This window comes from Astatotilapia calliptera, chromosome 23, assembly GCF_964374335.1.
Source record: "Astatotilapia calliptera chromosome 23, fAstCal68.1, whole genome shotgun sequence".
NCBI classification, from domain to species: domain Eukaryota; kingdom Metazoa; phylum Chordata; class Actinopteri; order Cichliformes; family Cichlidae; genus Astatotilapia; species Astatotilapia calliptera.
The window spans coordinates 34,592,467-34,612,399 of NC_137443.1; the positions used below are offsets into that span (position 1 = coordinate 34,592,467).

Here is a 19,933-nt window from a genome sequence, read left to right on the forward strand (position 1 = left end):
GTTGCTGTAAGAGTCTCCTTGACTGCACTGAATCATGTAGGATGTTTATTTTGCTTTTGGCCTAAACTCACCATGAGAATCAAGCTTTCTTCATAATGACAGCGTAGGACTGGAGAGCCACTGATTTATCGGCTGATATCAGCATTTGCATAATTAGCATAATGGCCCATAAAAGAAAATTTATGCACTTTGTGGAAATCTGTTTATGTTCAATTTGTCACAATAAAGAAAAAATTATTGGCTGACCCATCGGAATATCAGATTTTGTAATCACCAAATATCAGTCCTGGTTTTAAAGTACTTAAATCTCAAGGCTGGAACAAATGCTAATATTACATCATGTCCTATAGCGATGCGCTTGCCCTTACAATGAAGCTAAATTTCTATTTTTAAAAAAATAACTTTTATTAAAATATGCAGTCACTATAAACTAATTCCCCTTACTATTTCACATACCAGAGTTACAACTTAATGACATCTTATGAAAGCAAAGCAAAACATGAGGAAAGCAAATAAGAGAAAAATGAAAAATAAGAGAGCTGTAGCTCTCAAACCCATGGGGAGGATCACACTTGTGTGAAAACATCTGGGCTATGTTTGAAATGTATCTTGTTCTTTTCATCGTTCTTCTTTATTTCCTTTGAGTTCCCTGCTCTTTTGTAAATCACAGTCTGCTGACTGTGTGTATTGAATAAGCTAAACAAATGTGACTTGTGATTTGCTATTTGGTGACGGGGCCATCTTGTGCAGCACACAAGATGGATGGGTGGAATGACAGGAACTCGCTCTGTGCAAGTTCCTGTCATTCCATCCACCCAGTCAGTCTGCCAACCAACCCAACAGACCAACCAAGCAAACAGCCAAAGAGGCAGCCTGTCATTCAGCCAGTTGGTCAGCAAGCGCCAACGCCACCAGGCAAATCTTCTCTCCTAGCTGTAATGAAGTGGAAGAAGCAGTTTCCAAAGACGACCTAAATATAGTTCCTTTCATGATCAAACGTAGAAGAGGTGGTGCTGCCTCAAAAGGAGCAATTTCCTAGTTATTCACCTCTGCTACGCCAGGGATGTTTAGGTCGGACAAAATGACCTGCTTCACAGAGAACCACGATCATTTTCAGCACAAATCATCTACTGCTGCACATTAAAGCTGGGAAAAGCATGGCCGAAACAACCCCGCCCAGCATGGTGTCAAGGTGCATCAGCAGGGCCTTTACTGACCAGAAAAGAAATAAAGAAATTCTCATGTAGAAATAAGCCTCACAGTTCCTAGCTGTCATGCAGCTTGATGCTGAATCAGATGATGTGAAGCATGATTGACGTCTATAAGCGGCAATTTGAGGTGAAAAGCCAAGCAGCAAACCACACCTCAGTCTAGTGTACACAAAACAGAGGCAGGGAAGAGGAAACCATGCATGGAGCTTAAAACAACAAACTCCTTTAAAGAGTATTCCAAGAACAACCCACAAAGCTGTTTCTAGGAAACAACCTGGCTTATTTCTAACAGAAACAAGCAACCCTGTGAGGGATGGCTATACAAACAGAGAGCTGATGGTAGAACTGCTAGAAACTAAAAAACAAACATACTATCATTTTTACTTTTGCTTTTAAAATAAAAGTGGTATGTTAGATATGTAAATAGTTCATGAGTTAACCAGAAAAAGTCAGTTAAAGCTGTCATCAAGTATTCTGGTCATTCATAACATAATTATGTATAATGTTAATAAAATTTCTTGAACGTGAGCATATTATGTACATTTTCACCTCCTTTCTTTATACAGAGACTCTACTAGAGTTGCTTTGCATGATTCACAGTTCAAAAATATTCCTTATTTCATAGACAGCAGTTTTAACTCCGCCCCCATACAAGACTATACCTCCCAACCAAGCCTGCTTTCTTCTGATTGGCTAAACCTTGCAGGAAATGGTGGGTGTGTCAGGCCAAAAGAAAGGTTACACTTTTGTACCCTTTGTAGTGAAAATGAATCCCAAAAAGGATTTATTCGATCTAGATTTTTTCTCACAATAATAAAAATACAGAAAACCAGAGGAAGAAAACAGATGAGATCACTCCAACTTGCATAAGATACACAAGAGCTCACAGCACTGAGGTCACCATTAGCCAGCTCCCAGCACACAGTGTTGGCCATCTGAGAGCCCTTAAATAGCATCATCTCTGAACAATATGTGATATTACACACAAACACACACAGAGGGTTTTTCTTCCATTCCCTGTCCCAGTGTGTATGTGTGTTTGTCCAAGTCCATGAGGTAATCTGACATTTGACAACTCCAGAACTGGATTGAAGACATCTGGTTTATGTTATATGTGGTTTCTGTTATTCTCTGTATCCATCTCACTCTCAATGATTTCCCTCTCAGGCGTTCCTAACTAAAAACCCTCAGATAACGTGACATGTGCCAAGGCCCTGCTTTAATGGCATAATTTGGTCAGTGGGACTCAAATAAGTCACCAAATTAACTGGAATGCAAAAGAGAAGGGCTGTGCAAGTGCAAGATGGTAAGAATCTAACTCTCAACAATACAATTAGCTAAACAAAGACGCTGGAGCAATGAGCAATTTTAAAGCACATGATGCGTTAACTGTCACTATGGTGACAACTGAGATAAAAGCTTGAAAAATAAAAATGAAAAAAATAAATTACAGAGGGGAGAAGTGCAGCATATCCTCTGTCGCCGTGTCCTCTGATCCATTTGCTTAGAAACACTAATTTTAGATGCACTTTGCGAGAAGAAGCAGAGGTATCAGCGAGGGTACATCTCAGCAGCAGCTCATCAATTAGACACGAGGAAGGCTGACGAACACAGTCACCAAAGAGATTCGACAGCTGTGCAGGTGGAGAGATCAGCGACTGTCATCAGGGAGTGCTACGAACAAGTTCAACTTAGCTCGACTCTCATTGGCTCGCCTGGCTTCACACAAACCTTATCATAAAGCTGATTATCCACCACCTCCTTAGGCTATGAGCCTGTTCAGCCTGTTAACAGTGCTTCTGCTCTTCACTTTTAACTCAGCTGTAAGCTGTCTACTTGGGTTCAAGTGCGGAGTTAAAGTTCAAGTTAACGCTACGGATGCCACCGGCTGACCTTAAGGGTTTCTAGGAATCAGACACGTTAAGACGTGATACAGTTAATGTTCCTTTCTGCTGTTTTCATTTACTTCCCTGTGACTTTTAGATCTGTATTTGAAAGCTCCAGACAGAGCTCACTCAGAAGAGAGGAAACTGTGTGACCTTATATATGAGGAAGTGACATGCGACATAAAACATTAAACCTGTGAAATCGAATCCTCTATCAATGCCACACTGATTCATTCAAAGCTTCCCCTTTAAAAACATTTTAATAGCACCTGTCCCTTTCCATTACAGTTAAATTAATAATTGTCTAATAAGTCAACTCAATTATATCTACCTGTTGGAAAGGTTTTTTTTTTCTATAAATAAGGAACATGCTAACGGTTTTGTCTTACTTCCTTTTCTTTGCTACTACCGCCCAGTAGCACTCACCCCCATCATCACTAAGTGCTTAGAGCGACTGGTCCTAGCACACTTCAAATCCTGTCTCCCCCCCACCCTGGACCCCCACCAATTCGCATACCGCCGGAACAGGAGCACAGAGGATGCAGTCTCCATCGCAATGCACTCTGTCCTCTCACACCTGGACAACAACAACACCTACGCCAGAATGCTGTTTATAGACTTCAGTTCAGCATTCAATACAATCCACCCCTCACAACTCATCAGGAAACTGACAGACCTGGGTATCAGTTCCCTCATCTGCAAATGGTTACTGGACTTCCTGACCAACCGCCCCCAACATGTCCGGCTGGATAACCGCTGCTCATCTACCATCACAATGAACACCGGTGTACCACAAGGCTGTGTGATGAGCCCTTTCCTCTACTCCCTCTTCACCCACGACTGCAGACCTACTGATGGTTCCAACACCATCATTAAGTTTGCAGATGACACCACGGTGATTGGCCTCATCAGTGACAACGATGAGGCCGCCTACAGGGAGGAGGTGGATCGTCTGGCTGAGTGGTGCGACAGAAACAACCTGCTGCTTAACACCGAGAAGACCAAGGAGCTCATCGTGGACTACAGGAGGAATGCTGACCCACATCCACCCATCCACATTAAGGGGGACGGCTGTGGAGCGTGTGAGCAGCTTCAAGTGTCCTCAGACATCCTGGTGAACTTCTATCGCTGCACCATCGAGAGCATCCTGACCAACTGTATAACAGTCTGGTACGGGAACTGCTCTGCCTCGGACCGGAAGGCGTTGCAGAGGGTCGTGAAAACTGCCCAGCGCATCGCCGGAGCACCACTTCCTGCCATAAAAGACATCTACAGGAAGCGGTGTCTGAAAAGGGCTGGGAAAATCATCAGAGACCCCAGTCACCCATCACATGGACTCTTCACCCTCCTGCCCTCTGGGAGGCGCCACAGGAGCCTCCGGACTAAGACCACCAGGTACCGGAACAGCTTCTTCCCCACAGCTGTCAGACTCCTGAACTCTGCCTCCTGACATCTGACCCACGTTAACTCATGGACTGAACATACACACACCCACAATGGACAACTGTACCCTCAAACACAATAATAACATGGACTGAACCACCACTCACAACCACTAGCACTTTATATAGCCTCTGTAGAAACTATCTACACCCTCACTTATCTTAACTGCACTACTGTATAGCTCTGTGTAAATAATCATTCTGTACATTCGATAATCTTTAATCCTACAACTGTTTACAACTTGCATAGTTCCCATTTCTGTATAACTGTATATCCCAGATTCTGTAAAGTTCTTTATTTCATATTCTGTATAGTTTTTCATATTTATATCCTGTTCATAGCCTGTACATAGCTTGTACTCACTACAGCCTGTACATACTTATAGTTATAGAATATTCACAACATACTTCATACCGTGTACATTATAACATACCATAATAGACCCATTTCTGTAATATACTCACATATCTATATTATTGCTAATATATATTGTAATATATCTATATCACTAAAGCACTTCTGGATGGATGCAAACTGCATTTCGTTGCCCTGTACCTGTGCATGTGCAATGACAATAAAGTTGAATTCTATTCTATTCTATTCTATTCTTGCTATTGCCTCACAGCAAGAGAGCAGATATCAAGATTATTATAATCAACTCAAAACTGTGAGAAAACAATTAGTTAAAAGAAATACAAACTAAAATTAAAGACGTAAACTTTAGGAAAAAATAAACACTGACTGAAACAGTACAAAATAATAATACTAATGTCGTTAGTTTTTTTTTGTTTTTTTTAATATGGTCAAATTTACCAAGACAACAAGCACAAAGATGTGTTGATGCGTATGTTTACGGAGACTACACCAGTGTTCAGTGAATTCTAAATCTAAATGCAATAAAAAACATTAAAAAAATAAAACCTCTGGTACAGGATATACCAAATACACATTCATTCACATTATTAAACAAAATGTTGTATTAATTATTAAAGCAGAAAATGCCAGAAACAGAAAAGTTTAAGCCTAACTTTTGAGTACACTGTAAAATTTGATGCATTTTTTATAAACTGTGCAAACTCACTGCCTCAAAGAAAAATGGACAGAAAATACAATGATAATCAACGCATAGGTAGGACAAGGCAGCTTAATATTATCTTGAGATTGCTTGCTTAAGTAAAAAAGCTAAACAAATGTAGGTAGAGATTTACCTACATTTGTTGTACACAAGCTTTTCTTCATGTGTAACGAGCTCAGTGTTTGCTCAATTTTTCAATGTCTCATACAGGAAATTACGTTTTATTAAAAACTTATTAATAACCCAGAATAACACAGAGAGGTAGGCAATTAACTGCTACATGAGCCCTAGCTATGTTGGCGAAACATTTACACTCTCAGCAACACAAACTTTGGAAACCACAACATTCACACACTAAATACACAACTGAAGTAATAATTACATCACTCCAAAATGTAAAAAATGTAAACATTAGGATTATAGAAGGATTACGGACAGCTTTTGCGTTTACAGTGTTTGTATATATTGTAAAACTTGACCTGCACCCCTTAAATGAAACTCCCAAAAGCTACTGAAAGCCATTTCTTTAGGCCAGGCTGCCACCTGAATGGACCACAGCAGGGTAACACACACACACCAGAGGGGCTTCCCAATACGAGGCGGCACGTGTTTGGAAGTGGTCAAAACACATGTGTCTCTCTGCCTTTGGTCCACACAAGTGTTCCACTGCAAAGTTCTGGAGGCTAAAAAACCAAATCCAAATTTCCCCACGTAACCCCAACATCCAGCCCACACCAAGTTTCATATTACTCTCCCTTCCTCTGTTGCACAGAACAGAAACTGTCTGTAATCAATCCCTCTTTTGTGCTCGAGCAATCTGATCGGTTCGCTGTTCCCTCCGAAAATAGAGGACGATGCCGATTTTGCACCAAAAGCGACACAAGGACACAGGGCTGCCAGAAAGCTGTGATTAGCTCTCATCATTGCTGAGCTATGACTAATGTTCCACTGCTGATTTCTACCAATTGTGGTTAGAGGGGCAAGGCTGTGAAGACTGGCTTGTGTCTTCAAAGAATTCACTGTTTTGATGACAGATTTTAAACAGACCTGAGAAACTAGACTAAAAATAGCAGCAAGTTTATTGCAGATGTTCCATTTCCTCTGCAAGGCCTGAAACCTTGAATTGTTTCTGACCAAGTGCTGGACACATGCACTCTCTGCGACCGGTGTTACAATGCAAGATACGGCTTTAGAGGAAGGCAGTTGCACGATGCAGGAAAATATGCAGAGAATTTGGTTTCCTCTCGTATGTGGGTGGGTGTCTAAACATGCAACCCGAATATGAACAAGCACGGGCGATAATGCAGTCGTCAGTCTCTGCGTGTAAAAGGACTTAATTGCATCAGCTCTGCGTTCATGTGCGCCTGCTGCCCTGTTCTGTCATCTGGATCCTGAAAAATCTGCAGCTGCAGTGAATGAAAACTGGAGTGAGTGTGTGTGTTTATCCGGCTATTAAAAAATAAAAAAATAAAAAAAAATATATAAAATATGCCTGGGGAAATGGTTGATATTTGGTGGAAGGAGTCAAAGCCGATTATATTCCTATAGGGCCGGAGCAGCGGCTTGAACCAGCAGAGCAGCAAAACTGGCACAGAGGAAGAGGATGTAGGGGGGGAAGAGAGAGGGCAGCATACAAAGAGGGGAAAAGAAAAAACATGGAGCATGAAGAGACTGAAGGTAAACAAGAGGGACGAGAATTAGAAATGGTAAAAGCAGAAAAATATGGTATGGCGTTTTGGACCTAACACCGTTAAACTCTCAGTGTTTGTCAGATTTCATAATTAGCAGATTCCCTGCAAACAGTCACTGGGCAGAAAAAAAAGAAAAAGAGGGAAGTCGTAAGATGAGAGACGAAAACAAAGAAGAAAAAGTTGGATGCACGTGTCGCAGCCAATGGCGCATCATCCCCAGATGTTCCTTCCACTCAACCCAGTCAAGACCTCAAGGGTACATACAAGCCTGCCTGCGGGATAAAGGGCTGAAATAGAGAAATAAGAGTGTGGAGGGAAAGGAGCGACACGAGGGGATTTACACTATGTGACCTCACAACAACAAAAAAATATCTGTATCTGTAAAGAGCCTTCAGATGGGTTAGTATGTTGATGTTTGATAACTGTGAACTTTTTTGGGGGGGGGGCGGGGGACTTAAAAAACTGGCCATCATGACTCCCTTTTATCTAATCTAATAGAGTCAAATGTGTTATCCATGGAGTATCTTATTCATGAGACACAGATTTCAACGCGCTTTAATTTTGCAGCTGTTAACTGCTAATGATCGAATGAACTGATAGAAAGAGCAGATTGGTGAGTTTTGTGTGGCTGCCGTAGCTTCACAACAGCTACAGTGACTCCAGGCATGCTTGCAAAAGTATGGCATGAGTTTGACTATCGTATGGCAAAACTCGAATGTCCATTCATTGAAAATCAGACTTAAGTACACAGTTTGCTGCGATAGATACTATAAGGTAATGAAAGTATGCACACGGGGCAAATACAATCACAGCGGAAGAAGTTTGCTGTGCTTGACGTGCAATCATGTGCAAGTGGGAAAAGTCCTGGAGAGGCTCAGTCCATGTCAAACTAAAACAGGCAGGTACGCACAAGATGTGGAGGAAGTAGAGGAGAGTGAGACTTTCTGCCAAGAATGCCACATCAAAGCTGAACTCTTAACATGCATCGGGTCATCGCCAACACCCTTACTTACTTTACTTTATTGATTTATATAGCACTCTTGACAGGATAAAAACCACAAAGTGTTTCACAATAATATATAACAGATAAACATAAAACAGTAAAATCAAACATACAGAACAAATCTAATTAAAAGCTAATCTAAATAAATGAGTCTTAAAATGATGTTTAAAAGAATAAATACAATCCAGGCAACGTAAAGATGGAGGGAGAGACTCCCACAGCCTGGGGGCCATAGCTCTAAGAGATCTATCACCTCTGGTTTTAACTAACTACCAACAGCCTTTGATTAGATGATCTCAGGCTGCGAGAGGGAGTGTGAGGTCCTAAAAGATCAGAAATATAGAGAGAAGCGTCATGATTCAAAGCTTTAAAAGTCAGTACTAAGATTTTAAAATTAATTCTAAAATGTACTGAAAGCCAGTGTAATGAGCATAAAACTGGTCTACTGTGCTCTCTTTTTCGTGTCTTTGTTAAAAGCCTTGCCGCAGCATTCTGGACTGACTGCAGACGGTCAAGATTCGTTTTGCCTTAAAGAGCCAGAATACTGCCACTTGACTTTGACGATGATGCTAGGTTTTTAAACGCTAAAGTTTAGTCTTCAGCACTTCTGTTATAAGATTTATCGATGTCCACTCTAACCTGTGAGACACTGTAAGACATAAGATACTAACTTGCAAAGCCACCCTTACTGCTTAATGTGCTGCTATACCAAGGCTTTAGAGCAGAGTACTGACAGCCACAACCACAACTAGAAAGTAAATCTGTAAGAAACACTGAAGGGCGAAACTAAAACACTGAGAAATACAACACAGATCCAACAGCTGTAAAAGCAATGGTTCAAATTCTCGTTTATTTTATGCTGCTATGCAACATTCAAAGATTTTAGGGTGATGAAAGTCAGGATTCGTGGGAGGATTTTAGTGTGTGGGAGTGGATAGCATCTCTCTGCAACTTATTAGCAATGAATTGAATTGCATGTGTATTTTATTAGTTTTCATCTGTACACCGAGAATCCAGGCCTTCAAAAACAAGATGCTATCCAGTCTAATCTAAACCCAAGTAGAAAAATGTATTTATTATTAAACTGATAATAGTGACGTCCTGTTGTGAGGTACATTGGACACACAAGTGGCTTTGGAAAATGAAGAATATCGAGCAGATGAATAAAGAGAAAATAAGGCACAGTGAGAGAGCCACCAGCAACTCCCAGCAGAAGCACTATCCTCGTCTCTTTCCTTTGTTGATACTGAGGATTGGATCTCATCTTTCACTGAGAACATTAAACAGAAAATCAAGCCGATCGATAGCTGAAAGAGACAAAGCGGCAAAGATGCCGCGAGCGGTGAATGCAAGCATCTCTGTTTGGCCGGCGGCGTCTGAGAGACAGCGAGCTGCAAATCAGCCAAACATCACCAGTGGTGTGGCTGAGACGGAAGAGACATTGATAACCTTAAACACTCGCAAAGGGAAGAGAAATACATCGCAGGGGGAATGAAACGGAACAAGTGAGAGTCGTGGGAGAGTTAGATGCTGCAAATCACCACCTGACCGTTCGTTACATCTATCTCTATGCCTGGTGTGTGTGTGTGTGTGTGTGTGTGTGTGTGTGTGTGTGTGTGTGTGTGTGTGTGTGTGTGTGTGTGTGTGTGTGTGTGTGTGTGTGTGTGTGTGAGAAGAAGGAGATTACATAGACTCCATGCCAGGGGCAGAACTTTGGATGAAACATGGTTAGAGAGGTTGATTAGCTACATTAGCAACAGCGTGGTGAGACATGGCATCACATGCAGTTTGACCAGGCCCCATCTGCTTACTGCTAAGAAGCAATCTAAAGGCCACCATAACAGACATCTGTGCCCGTTGTCTTTGGCTGAAGAAAAATTGTACCATGTTAATGTAATTCCTCAACCTCTAATGAAGCTTGTACAACACACAACGCAAGGCAGCTGCAATCTCAAGACAGAAGGAGCTCTTCACAATGTCTAAACAGTTGGCAGGGAACTACCAGCATTGTATGCAAATCATTCATGGCCTTATGTGGCTAAAGACCTGGTTCATTTTTATTTCAGCAATGTGAGATTTAAAGGCGTGAGGAGTTAAAGACTCCTCACTCCAGTAGTTTTGGTTTGTAGTCTCTCTATGCGCCTCTTTTCTGTTCCCTCTTTCCATTGGAAACGGCGCAGTCCCAGAGCTGCTGCTCAGCTCCATCTTGATAGCAGCCTCCCTGAAAGGCAGGCGTGTTGCACTCACTGTCCAGATTCTTATCTCTGTAATTGCGTTCCAGTCAGGGAGGAGTGCCGGTGGAGCTGGCAACAGCACTGCCCCTGCTCCAAGACAGAGGACATGCTCCAATGGAGGCTCTGGAGTGCTGGGGCCTTTAGTTCAACTATCAAGAGAGACATTGGTGCAGCTTTGTCAGCTTTGACATACATTCAGGCTCCAGATGTCTCTGAAGGGTGCCACTGGTTGTTTTAGGCCAACAGGCCACTGCAAGTTCACTGAGATGAGTCACAGGTCCAGCTACGATTTCTGTGGAACAGGGCAGTTCAAGCCAAGAGTGCTCTGACAATGTTTTATCACGCTTGCCTGCAAAGGCAGGGCTCATTAACCGCCACCTAATGTCACAAAACCCGCTCCATCTAAGAAGTCTAGCCTTCCATAAACCTCTACAAATATTACATCTATTTTTTTTTTATTCCATTTCCATGTAATTACATGTAAGCTTTTTCTTCACTACAGCTGCAATTAGCTACTGATTAATCTGCTAATTCCTTGGTTTGCAAAAATGTAATTAAGCTGTAATTAATGACAAGGTTTTATGCTCAAATTTAGGACTGGGTCATAATATTACATTTTGTTTGTGTGTTTGTTTTTAATGACATATATTAATGCATAGATATATCTTCATAATGGAGATGGAATGGGACAATATTGTTGATATGGTTATGCTTTGATGTTGTATTACGTCTCCATCTGTACTTCACAGAGCAAGACAGTGCTGCTCTTTCAACAATGGATATAAATTTATATAATAAAGTTTGACAGGACACATTTATGTAATCTTAATCTGGGGCAACAGGTGCAAAGTTTGTTGATTTGCAGAAACTATTGCACACAGACCGTGGCGGCTTTCGCCACAGACTGTGGCGGCTTTCGCCACAGTCTGCTGAGTTTTTTGGGTTTTTTTATTATTTCACAGAAATCTGGCGCTGCTCGATACTTTCACTGTTGATTTGACGAGTACATTCAAATACACCACTAAATAACCAATCAAAGCAGCAGCAGACAGCTCAAATCTTTTATGAGGCGAACTTCCTCATTTTGTCAATGGAGTCTGGTGGAGCGTAACAGCTCTGCTTCCTCGTCGTAAAGGCCCGTCTGACAGCAGGTGAAGCAGTGAAAATGTTCTAAATGTAGAATCCACTGAAACAGATATTGATTCCTTCTTTTTGGTGGCTAAAATTCATTTTGCTGCCAGCCGTGCCCACAGCAGAGTACGGCTTTATTTTCTGTACAGGTGGGGGGTGTAAATACTGCCATCAGCTACAGGTAACACAGTAACTGCAGATCAGAACCTTATGCAACCCCAAACAGACTGCAGTATTGTTACCCCAAGTAAAAAAACAACAACAAAAAAACAATGTTGTTATTTTGAACATGAGAAAGAATATGCACAATGGTTTTAATACGCTTACTGAAAACCGCTCCCGAATGAGAAACAATATGACTCCTGGTCTAAGGAGCTTGGAAAGAAAAGCATCTGGACATCTTTCACATCTCATCCAAGAAGCTTCAGAACTGAAGAAGCTTCTCTGATCAGAGGTGAAACGTCGTCAAGAAACTGAAAGATGTCCAGACGATTCAATGCATAACACTAACTTGACAATCTTGATCGACTGAATATCAACTATCAACTAAATCAACCGGTGAGTCAAACATTTCGGCTTCACTAACAATTATAACAGCTTCTTTTAAAACGATCCCTGTCTTTTTTTTTTAAAGCCCAGAGTACTCTGGCTTTTGAACACATCATTTTGAGTCATTTCACTGTACAAACGTTTCTATTAGTGAAAGAGCAGAGAACTCATAGAGGTACAGTCAAAGGCAACCTTCCAAAGATGCTAAAGAAGAGCAGAAAATTGCTTTAGTGCCAGGCAAACAAACCAAGGTAGGTGAAAGGATGTGGCATTAGAATGACTGCAAAGCAGGCTTTGAATATCACAGAAACAGGAAGAGAAAGTGAGGATTTGTTTTTTTTACTGAGCAATTCTGAAAGTCGGACACCGTCTGGAACCGTTACTATATTGATTACTGTTTTTTCATTATCACATTTTCTTTTTTTTAATTTGCATTTGTTTCAAAATGATGCATCCAAGGTTTACCGCGGCTCACCACAGGCCTGTGCAGGGTGGTTACATATATAGTTATAGAATATAGTTAAAGCCAAAAAAAAGAAAAAGAAGATGAAATAACAGTTTTTAAACAAAATAAAAAACAATTAATCTGTTTAGTTACTCAGCCATAAGATTTTTAATGCGACGCTGCCTTTTCTTTTAGATCTGTGGGCAGGTGATCTATGTTCTCTTCCCTGGAGGAAACTTCAACGGCTTCAATTTTCTAATAGAAACTGCCCTGCCCGTATATATGACTAGAACTTAATTTCCTTGGGCAGCTCTGAAAACAATATACATTCATTTCACACACTTTGGTCATGTAATTTACTCGGTGTTGCCTTTCAAATGTTCTACACTGTATCTCTTTGAATTCACTGCTATAAGAGTGAGTGGCCTGTTTATATCCTTGACAGGTATTTTCATCACAAACACTCACACTTTCATTCAACTCTACATAATTTTGTCGTATTCTTACCGTCCTTTGTCACGTGAAATAACAAATTCACAAAGGCCTCATCAGCACTTCCAAAATGATGGCGGCAGCACAGCACAGCAGTTCTCATTAGAATTACACTAATGCCAGTGTTTCTTTGAACATCTCAATCAGTCTAATCCAATTCTGCACATACTGCTTTGCTGTGCAGCTTCACATTCCTACTGTTTAATGCTGCGCAAACAACTGAGAGCAAGTCCCTCAGAGGGGTCTCAGAAAAACTAACACCTCATTCTCTCAGCTGGGCTGAATTCATCATCTGAAAGCTGGCAGGAAAATCAATGAAAACTAATAAAAGGGTCATGCAGCGTGAACACAGGCCTTATTTGAATCAAGTCCAAGGATGCGGTCTGGACCCATCAAGTGCAGTGGCAATACTGGGAAAGTTTAGCTAGCTGCATGCCGCAGGAAAGATATTGACTAGAGTAGTTTTAAAGAACTTTTCTACAGCCACAATCAGCTTATTCCCATTTCTCAGTACTGTGTATGTATCAAACACTTCTAAAAGGATGAGTGCACAGAGACATTTATAGTCTTTCTAAGTGGCACAGGATCAATGACCACTGGAGCCAGGAAGGTGTCTGATTCTAAGCTTGTACTGATAACATTTACAAATCCAAATACAAAATAAATCCTTTAGACTGCCCCCCACCTTGGCACAGCATGCACACAAACACTCTATTCCAAAGCGAAAGAAGACTGCCGCACATACCTGCCACGTTTACTTTCTCTGAGTTTGGAGCACTGGGCGTAATAGTGCTGGTGCCGTTGCTCAGGTTGGGCCCTGTGCCATTGTAGATGTTCTCCACCTTGGACTCTAGCTTGCCCAGCCTCATCATGATGTTATCCAGCAGGACTGCGAGAGTCTTCTTCAGGTCTGCAAAATGAGAATGTTAAATTTTATTTCTCTCCAGCAAAAAAAAGCGGTGTGTCAGGTCCATGAGTTGGAGTAGAGTGCTTAAGTTGTCAAAGAGCTTAAGTTGTCAAAATCAACCTTTAATCTAAAAAGTGGTGGGAAAGGCATCGATGGGGGATTTCTTCTAAAAGCTGAAAGTGTTGTGTGACTAAAGCAAACATTTTAAGGGAGAGGAATAAAAACCAGGCTAGAAATTTCTGAGAATTTTATAAAACCAAAGTTGGCACGTATCTTGCCCCTGTTTCCAGAAAACCAGTTACTTTAATGGTACAACTGCACACTTGAGGTTTCAGCTGTGTAGTGGCAGGCATACTGGTACTACGGGATAGACGTAGGCAAGTGTATCTTTGATTTTTTTTCACTTGCTCAATCCATAAAATATGATATTTGCTCAGTGCTCTTGTGGAATGAGAAAGAGAAGCTGTAACTTTGGACTGTAGCTAGCAACACTGTGAGATGGTAGTACTTCTTCTGCTCTGGTGCAAGGTGGTTCACGTGTAGCTTCATGGAGCTCAACGAAGCAGAACAAGGACTACTACCGCCAGCTGCCATCTGAGTGTGAGATAGTCACCAAGTGGCACAAGTTGCTCCTAGAAGGATTTTGACTAAAGTCCTAACGCTTTTGTTTTAAATTTGGGATCTCCAGCTTAAGTATCATGGTCCTGGGTCATTTTGACCCAGCATTCTTTGTTTCCTTGTGTTTCTGTATCATGTTAAGTTCAATGTTTTACGGCTTAATTACCACAAAACGGAAAGGATAGTAGTTTCAAGATTACATTCTCTTTCTTTTGCTCTCCACATACTCCAAACACTGTTTATTCGTTTGCAGCAAAAACCAGCTCAAATATGGTTGGTCAATTATGATATTTCTTTAGAAATTGACACAAACGTGCCATTAAAGCTGCCATCTGTAGTATGAGCAGTGGTATTCAGCCAGGACAAGCAAGGCAAGTAGAGCTTGCCTTTCTGTAAAAGTCCCCACATGGAACTGACTGAGGAAAATTGCTCAGCTATCTCTGACAATAAATAGCTTCAGCTTCAATGACAAGCTCAGGTCCTACAACAACACATTCTTGAGGCTTCAGGGACCAGCTTCCGGCTCATTTAATTATTAATGGGGAGCACCCGAGTCTTTGCAAATGACTTCCTGTTCCTCCAGTTTTGTGAGGGTCTTTGCATTTCCACGTAAATCTTTTCTAAATTTACTTTCATAAAACACAACCATGGCAAAATGCAGAACATGTAGGAACGTTCCTGACCAGTAGCCAGATAGATGAGGCCATATTTAGATTATATTTGCACAGTCACAATGCTTAAATACTGTATTTTTGGACCCATTTATCAAGGTACTTGTCTTGATACTTTAACCTGTAACAAATGCACTGGCATTTACAGAGAAATGTTAAAGCTGCTGGAAATGCTACTCAGAGCACAGAGTATCCCCTACCATTGGAAAGCAAGGGTACATAGGTAACAGACGCAAGTCCGCTTCTATGAATACATCCACTCAAAAAGGTTATGCTAATGACTACCAATGGAGCCAAAGGCCATTACACAGCTATGCAAACAATGATAGCATTGAAGCTACAGCCAACAGTTGTTATTTATATTAGCCAGCAAAGCTAAGAGAGGTTACATAAAGATAACTTAAATGCAGCAACATCAGGAACACAAATGAATATTAGCGACAGTTTAAATGTCATGTTATGTAGTTAACAGAGAGAAAACGCCTACGCTTGCTAATTTTCATTGAGAGAAAAGGTCTGAGATACTCTTAAAAGCCATAGCCAGTTATATTATTTGTATATTGGCTTAAATATCTACTGAACTAATCCAAAATGACTCAGGGTTGCTTTACTCAGAAGATGGTAATTGCTGCTTGTCTGTCACATGTAAACACCACTTTTTCCCGCGCCATGATGCATTTAACACGCCATTTTTCATCACGTCAGACAGATTGGCAATAGGACAACGAGGCCTGGCACAGCACCACCAGTATGTTTCGTGTGAAGGGAAAGGCCAGAGCATTTGTCTGATTTGGACGAGCCGAGGTATGCTGGGAGGAGCAGATGTACAGAGAGCAGCTCGGTGACACCAGGAAGAATCCAAACGGAAAGCTTTGCCATGCCAAGCTATTGGGCCGAACATAATATATTCACCCCAGAAACAGAAACCTGACTTCAGGCCGAATAACACAGAGATTCATTAGACTTGTTTCAAATTTCATTTGGTACGTCTTTCCAATAGGAGAGCAAAAGATAGAAACTTCTAGCTTATGTGACAGATGTATGAAGTTATAGTGTGCATATGTTAAATGTTCCTCACAACAAGAGTCCAAACACTGTCCATGGTCACTCCAGTTAAACCAGACTTACCTGAGCAAGCCAGTAGGGTAATTTACCAATTGTGTTTATTACCATTAAGCATGAGTACTGGAACCAGTATTAAATAGGCACACACAGACACCTAGACAAAAAGGTACAGCTATTGATATTTATGCAATGTTAATATATGCGATACCAACATAGCTGACATTTTAAAATTCCTAAGTGTCACTGGTAATGACACTTAGGGTCAAGGGATTATTCTTGATGTTGCCATGTTTCTCTGTGCTCTACTGTCATGGCTGACAGAGCAAAATGTTCAAAGGTTTGTGCTCACTTTACTGTATTTAATGAAAAATGGAGCTCAGTGTGATATTCCGCATGTAAAAGGTTAGATGCTCTGTAAAAACCCTGACACATATACAAATCTGACTTTAAACTAAATTTGAATCAGTGCAGTGTAGTTGGCTGCTTTAGGTCTGATGCTGATGAGATTTGCCAAACTGTTAAAGCAACTGTTTCAACCTCGAGTCAAGATGAGACTGTTTTGATGAAGTTAGGATACAGTTAACATTCCTTTTTTAAAGCGTATTCAAATGATCTTATCCTTTGTTTTTTGGTTTTGTTTTGGGTTTTTTTTCAGAAAACCAACAGCCCCAGCTTACACAAAGCCGGTGGACTATGTAATCAGACTCTATGCATAAAAATTGCCACTTTCCATATATCATTAGATTTGGAAGAGGCAGTAGCTATACCCTCTCTGTTGAGCAACAACACCTGCAGGTAAGAACCATAACAAATTCAGTTTGTTTGGGTTTTTTGGACATTTTCTGGAATGCACTAAAGGTTACGACATCCGATTTCTGAGGAATCTCGATCACAGCACTAGCGAGTTGGATCATAGCATGAGCTGAGAAAGTTAAATTGCAATACTTTGAGAACTTTAGGGGGATTATCCCAGCCCTTGACCCTGGAGGAACATTAATAAACACCAGCACATCTGCTTAGTAGGAAATGAAAAACATCAGTGACTATAACCACCATCATGTCTTTATTTTATAGTAAAATGTGGAGAGTAGCATCGATAGGAGTATTTATCAAGTGAGGAAGTAATATCTGTCACTATAATTACTATAGTTAAACGTGAGGCTTCACTATAATTAAATGTGAGATTGTGATTCAAAAACCTTCATCAGGCTGTGTGTTGCTGTGAATAATGCTTTGACCTGTCGTTGTGTGCATTAAATGTGCTGCCAGGTAAGCTGGATGAGTAATGGCACACCTAGGGAAACATTTCTGCCGGCCTCCATCCTTCTTATTACTGATGCACTTGCAAAAACAAACCCTGCAGCAATAAACATAGTGAAATTCATTCTGTTATAAACAATAGTGTCAAACTAGGCAATGATGTGGTTACACAATCACCTGGGACATTTCATTAAGCTCGTGAGCATTAAAAAGAAGTGAAGTGATGACCTGGAGGACTGAGAACCTTCACAGACATATTAAAAAGAAGTGATTACACAGAAACATAAGCCCAAAGCATTTATCAGCAACCCCTGTTCTTTCCTATCATCCACAACCAAAAGCTCAATCCAGCCAGGCAGTGGGCTCCATCTGACTGACCGTAGCAAAGAGCAGGGAAGCACATGGTGACCTACCATCCTGGAGAGGACGAAGAAAAGCAACATACCGAGGCTGCCGGGCCAAGCACAGAGCACAAGAGCTTTATATGTTTCCCAACCATGAAAGAAATCCACAATAGCTTGATAGCTACGTGGTAACAGCAGATCGTTCCAACCAGTTCCATGGATCAGTTTTGGAAAGGCGGAAGAGTAAAGCTCATATCCAATCATATTCATTTCTAACAGCCTTTTTATTCAGGTTTAAAACTGACGCTGGCTGGTCAAGTGAGATGACATGACTGAAAAACTCTGCTTTCCCTGTCAGCTGCTCAATCCCTCATAACGTTATGTTCACTTGATGGGAAGCTTTCATTGCACTTGCAGTGACCTAACATTTTCTACTAGCATGATCATAAATGGTAAATAAAATGGTAAATGGCCTGTATTTGTATAGCGCTTTACTTAGTCCCTAAGGACCCCAAAGCGCTTTACACGTTCAGTCATCCACACATTCACACACTGGTGATGGCAAGCTGCATTGTAGCCACAGCTGCCCTGGGGCGCACTGACAGAGGCGAGGCTGCCGAACACTGGCGCCACCGGGCCCTCTGACCACCACCAGCAGGCAACGGGTGAAGTGTCTTGCCCAAGGACACAACGACCAAGACTGTCCAAGCTGTTGAATTGAAACATTGAATGAGTTGAAAGAAAACAGCAGCGCTACTGACAGTTCAGCCTATCCTTAACAACTCACTTGAGTATCAGTGTCATAAATCAGAAGTGAGCTTGTCTAACTTTTCAACTTGTATCAGACTCCTTTCATTAAGTTTTAAAGCTTCTTCCATAGTAAATAAAGCTGGACGATTCTCACTTGGCATTGACACCTGAGGTAAACGGTGGACTGACTCTGGGGCAGATCCAGGCCAAACAGCAGCAGAAACACGCCAGCTGGCGCTATGGAGTATGACATGTTTATAATGTTTTGATCTCTCTTGGATAACTAAAACATGTTTGTCCTGTAGCAGCCACTGTAGCTAGGGTTATGCACTTGAAGTGTGAGATGTAAGATAACCGAAGCCAGTTGACTGCAATCTACTGAAATATAATTGAAACATTTTACACACTGAAAACTAAAACAGAAGACTTAATAAAGCAGGAACACAATGTCCACTTTAAAGTTGCTTGAAGAAATGAGCTTGAAAGAAATTATAGTTAGGAAGCAAAACAGGGAATTCAATATACTTGTACTAAAGGGATTTCTACCAATCAGAACCATATATTTCAAATGTAATTCACAAATCCACTTTCTCATTCACTTATTCAATTTAAGGTTACAGGGTGCCGAGTCTAACACAGCTTTCATACAGTGAAACGTATTTTACATCCTAAACAAGCTGCCAGTTCAATGCAAGGCCAATCCAGAGACACAGACAATCATTCATGCTTACAGTCACACCTATGGCCAATTTAGAATCACCAATTAATCTAACAAGCATGTTTTTGGACTGTGGGATGAACCTGGAGTACCCACAGAGAACCCATGCAGTCACACGAAGAACATCTCCACACAAAAGGCCCCAGCCGGCTGATGATGTGAACCCAGGACTTTCTTGCTATGTGGGAAATCAGCTACGAGTGGTTCTAAGTACTCCCCCACTAATTCAATCTTCCTAAAAATACACTTTTACCTGTTGATGAATTCAGTTCATATAGTAGCACAGGATTTTTAAAAATCTAAATATAACCCTGAAGATGTTTTTAAACACCCGCAGAGAGAAAGAAATACCTGAAATCTTTCAGCGACTGGCTGTGTACAAAAAGGCTTGGACTCACTGATTAGATGCTTCTCAACATGTGGGTTTCTTAAAATTATCC

At 41.1% G+C, this 19,933-nt stretch overlaps 1 protein-coding gene across 3 annotated transcripts in view; it reads right to left on the minus strand.

The window, feature by feature from the left end:
* The window catches only part of mgat5 (alpha-1,6-mannosylglycoprotein 6-beta-N-acetylglucosaminyltransferase), a 107,430-nt gene that overhangs the window by 69,638 nt on the left and 17,859 nt on the right, over positions 1 to 19,933 (minus strand). For all 3 annotated transcript variants that reach the window (XM_026157599.2, XM_080297881.1, XM_080297882.1), the window contains exon 3: positions 13,906 to 14,070. In XM_026157599.2, the coding sequence (XP_026013384.1) occupies positions 13,906 to 14,070 (165 nt within the window). The remainder of the gene's footprint in view (positions 1 to 13,905; positions 14,071 to 19,933) is intronic.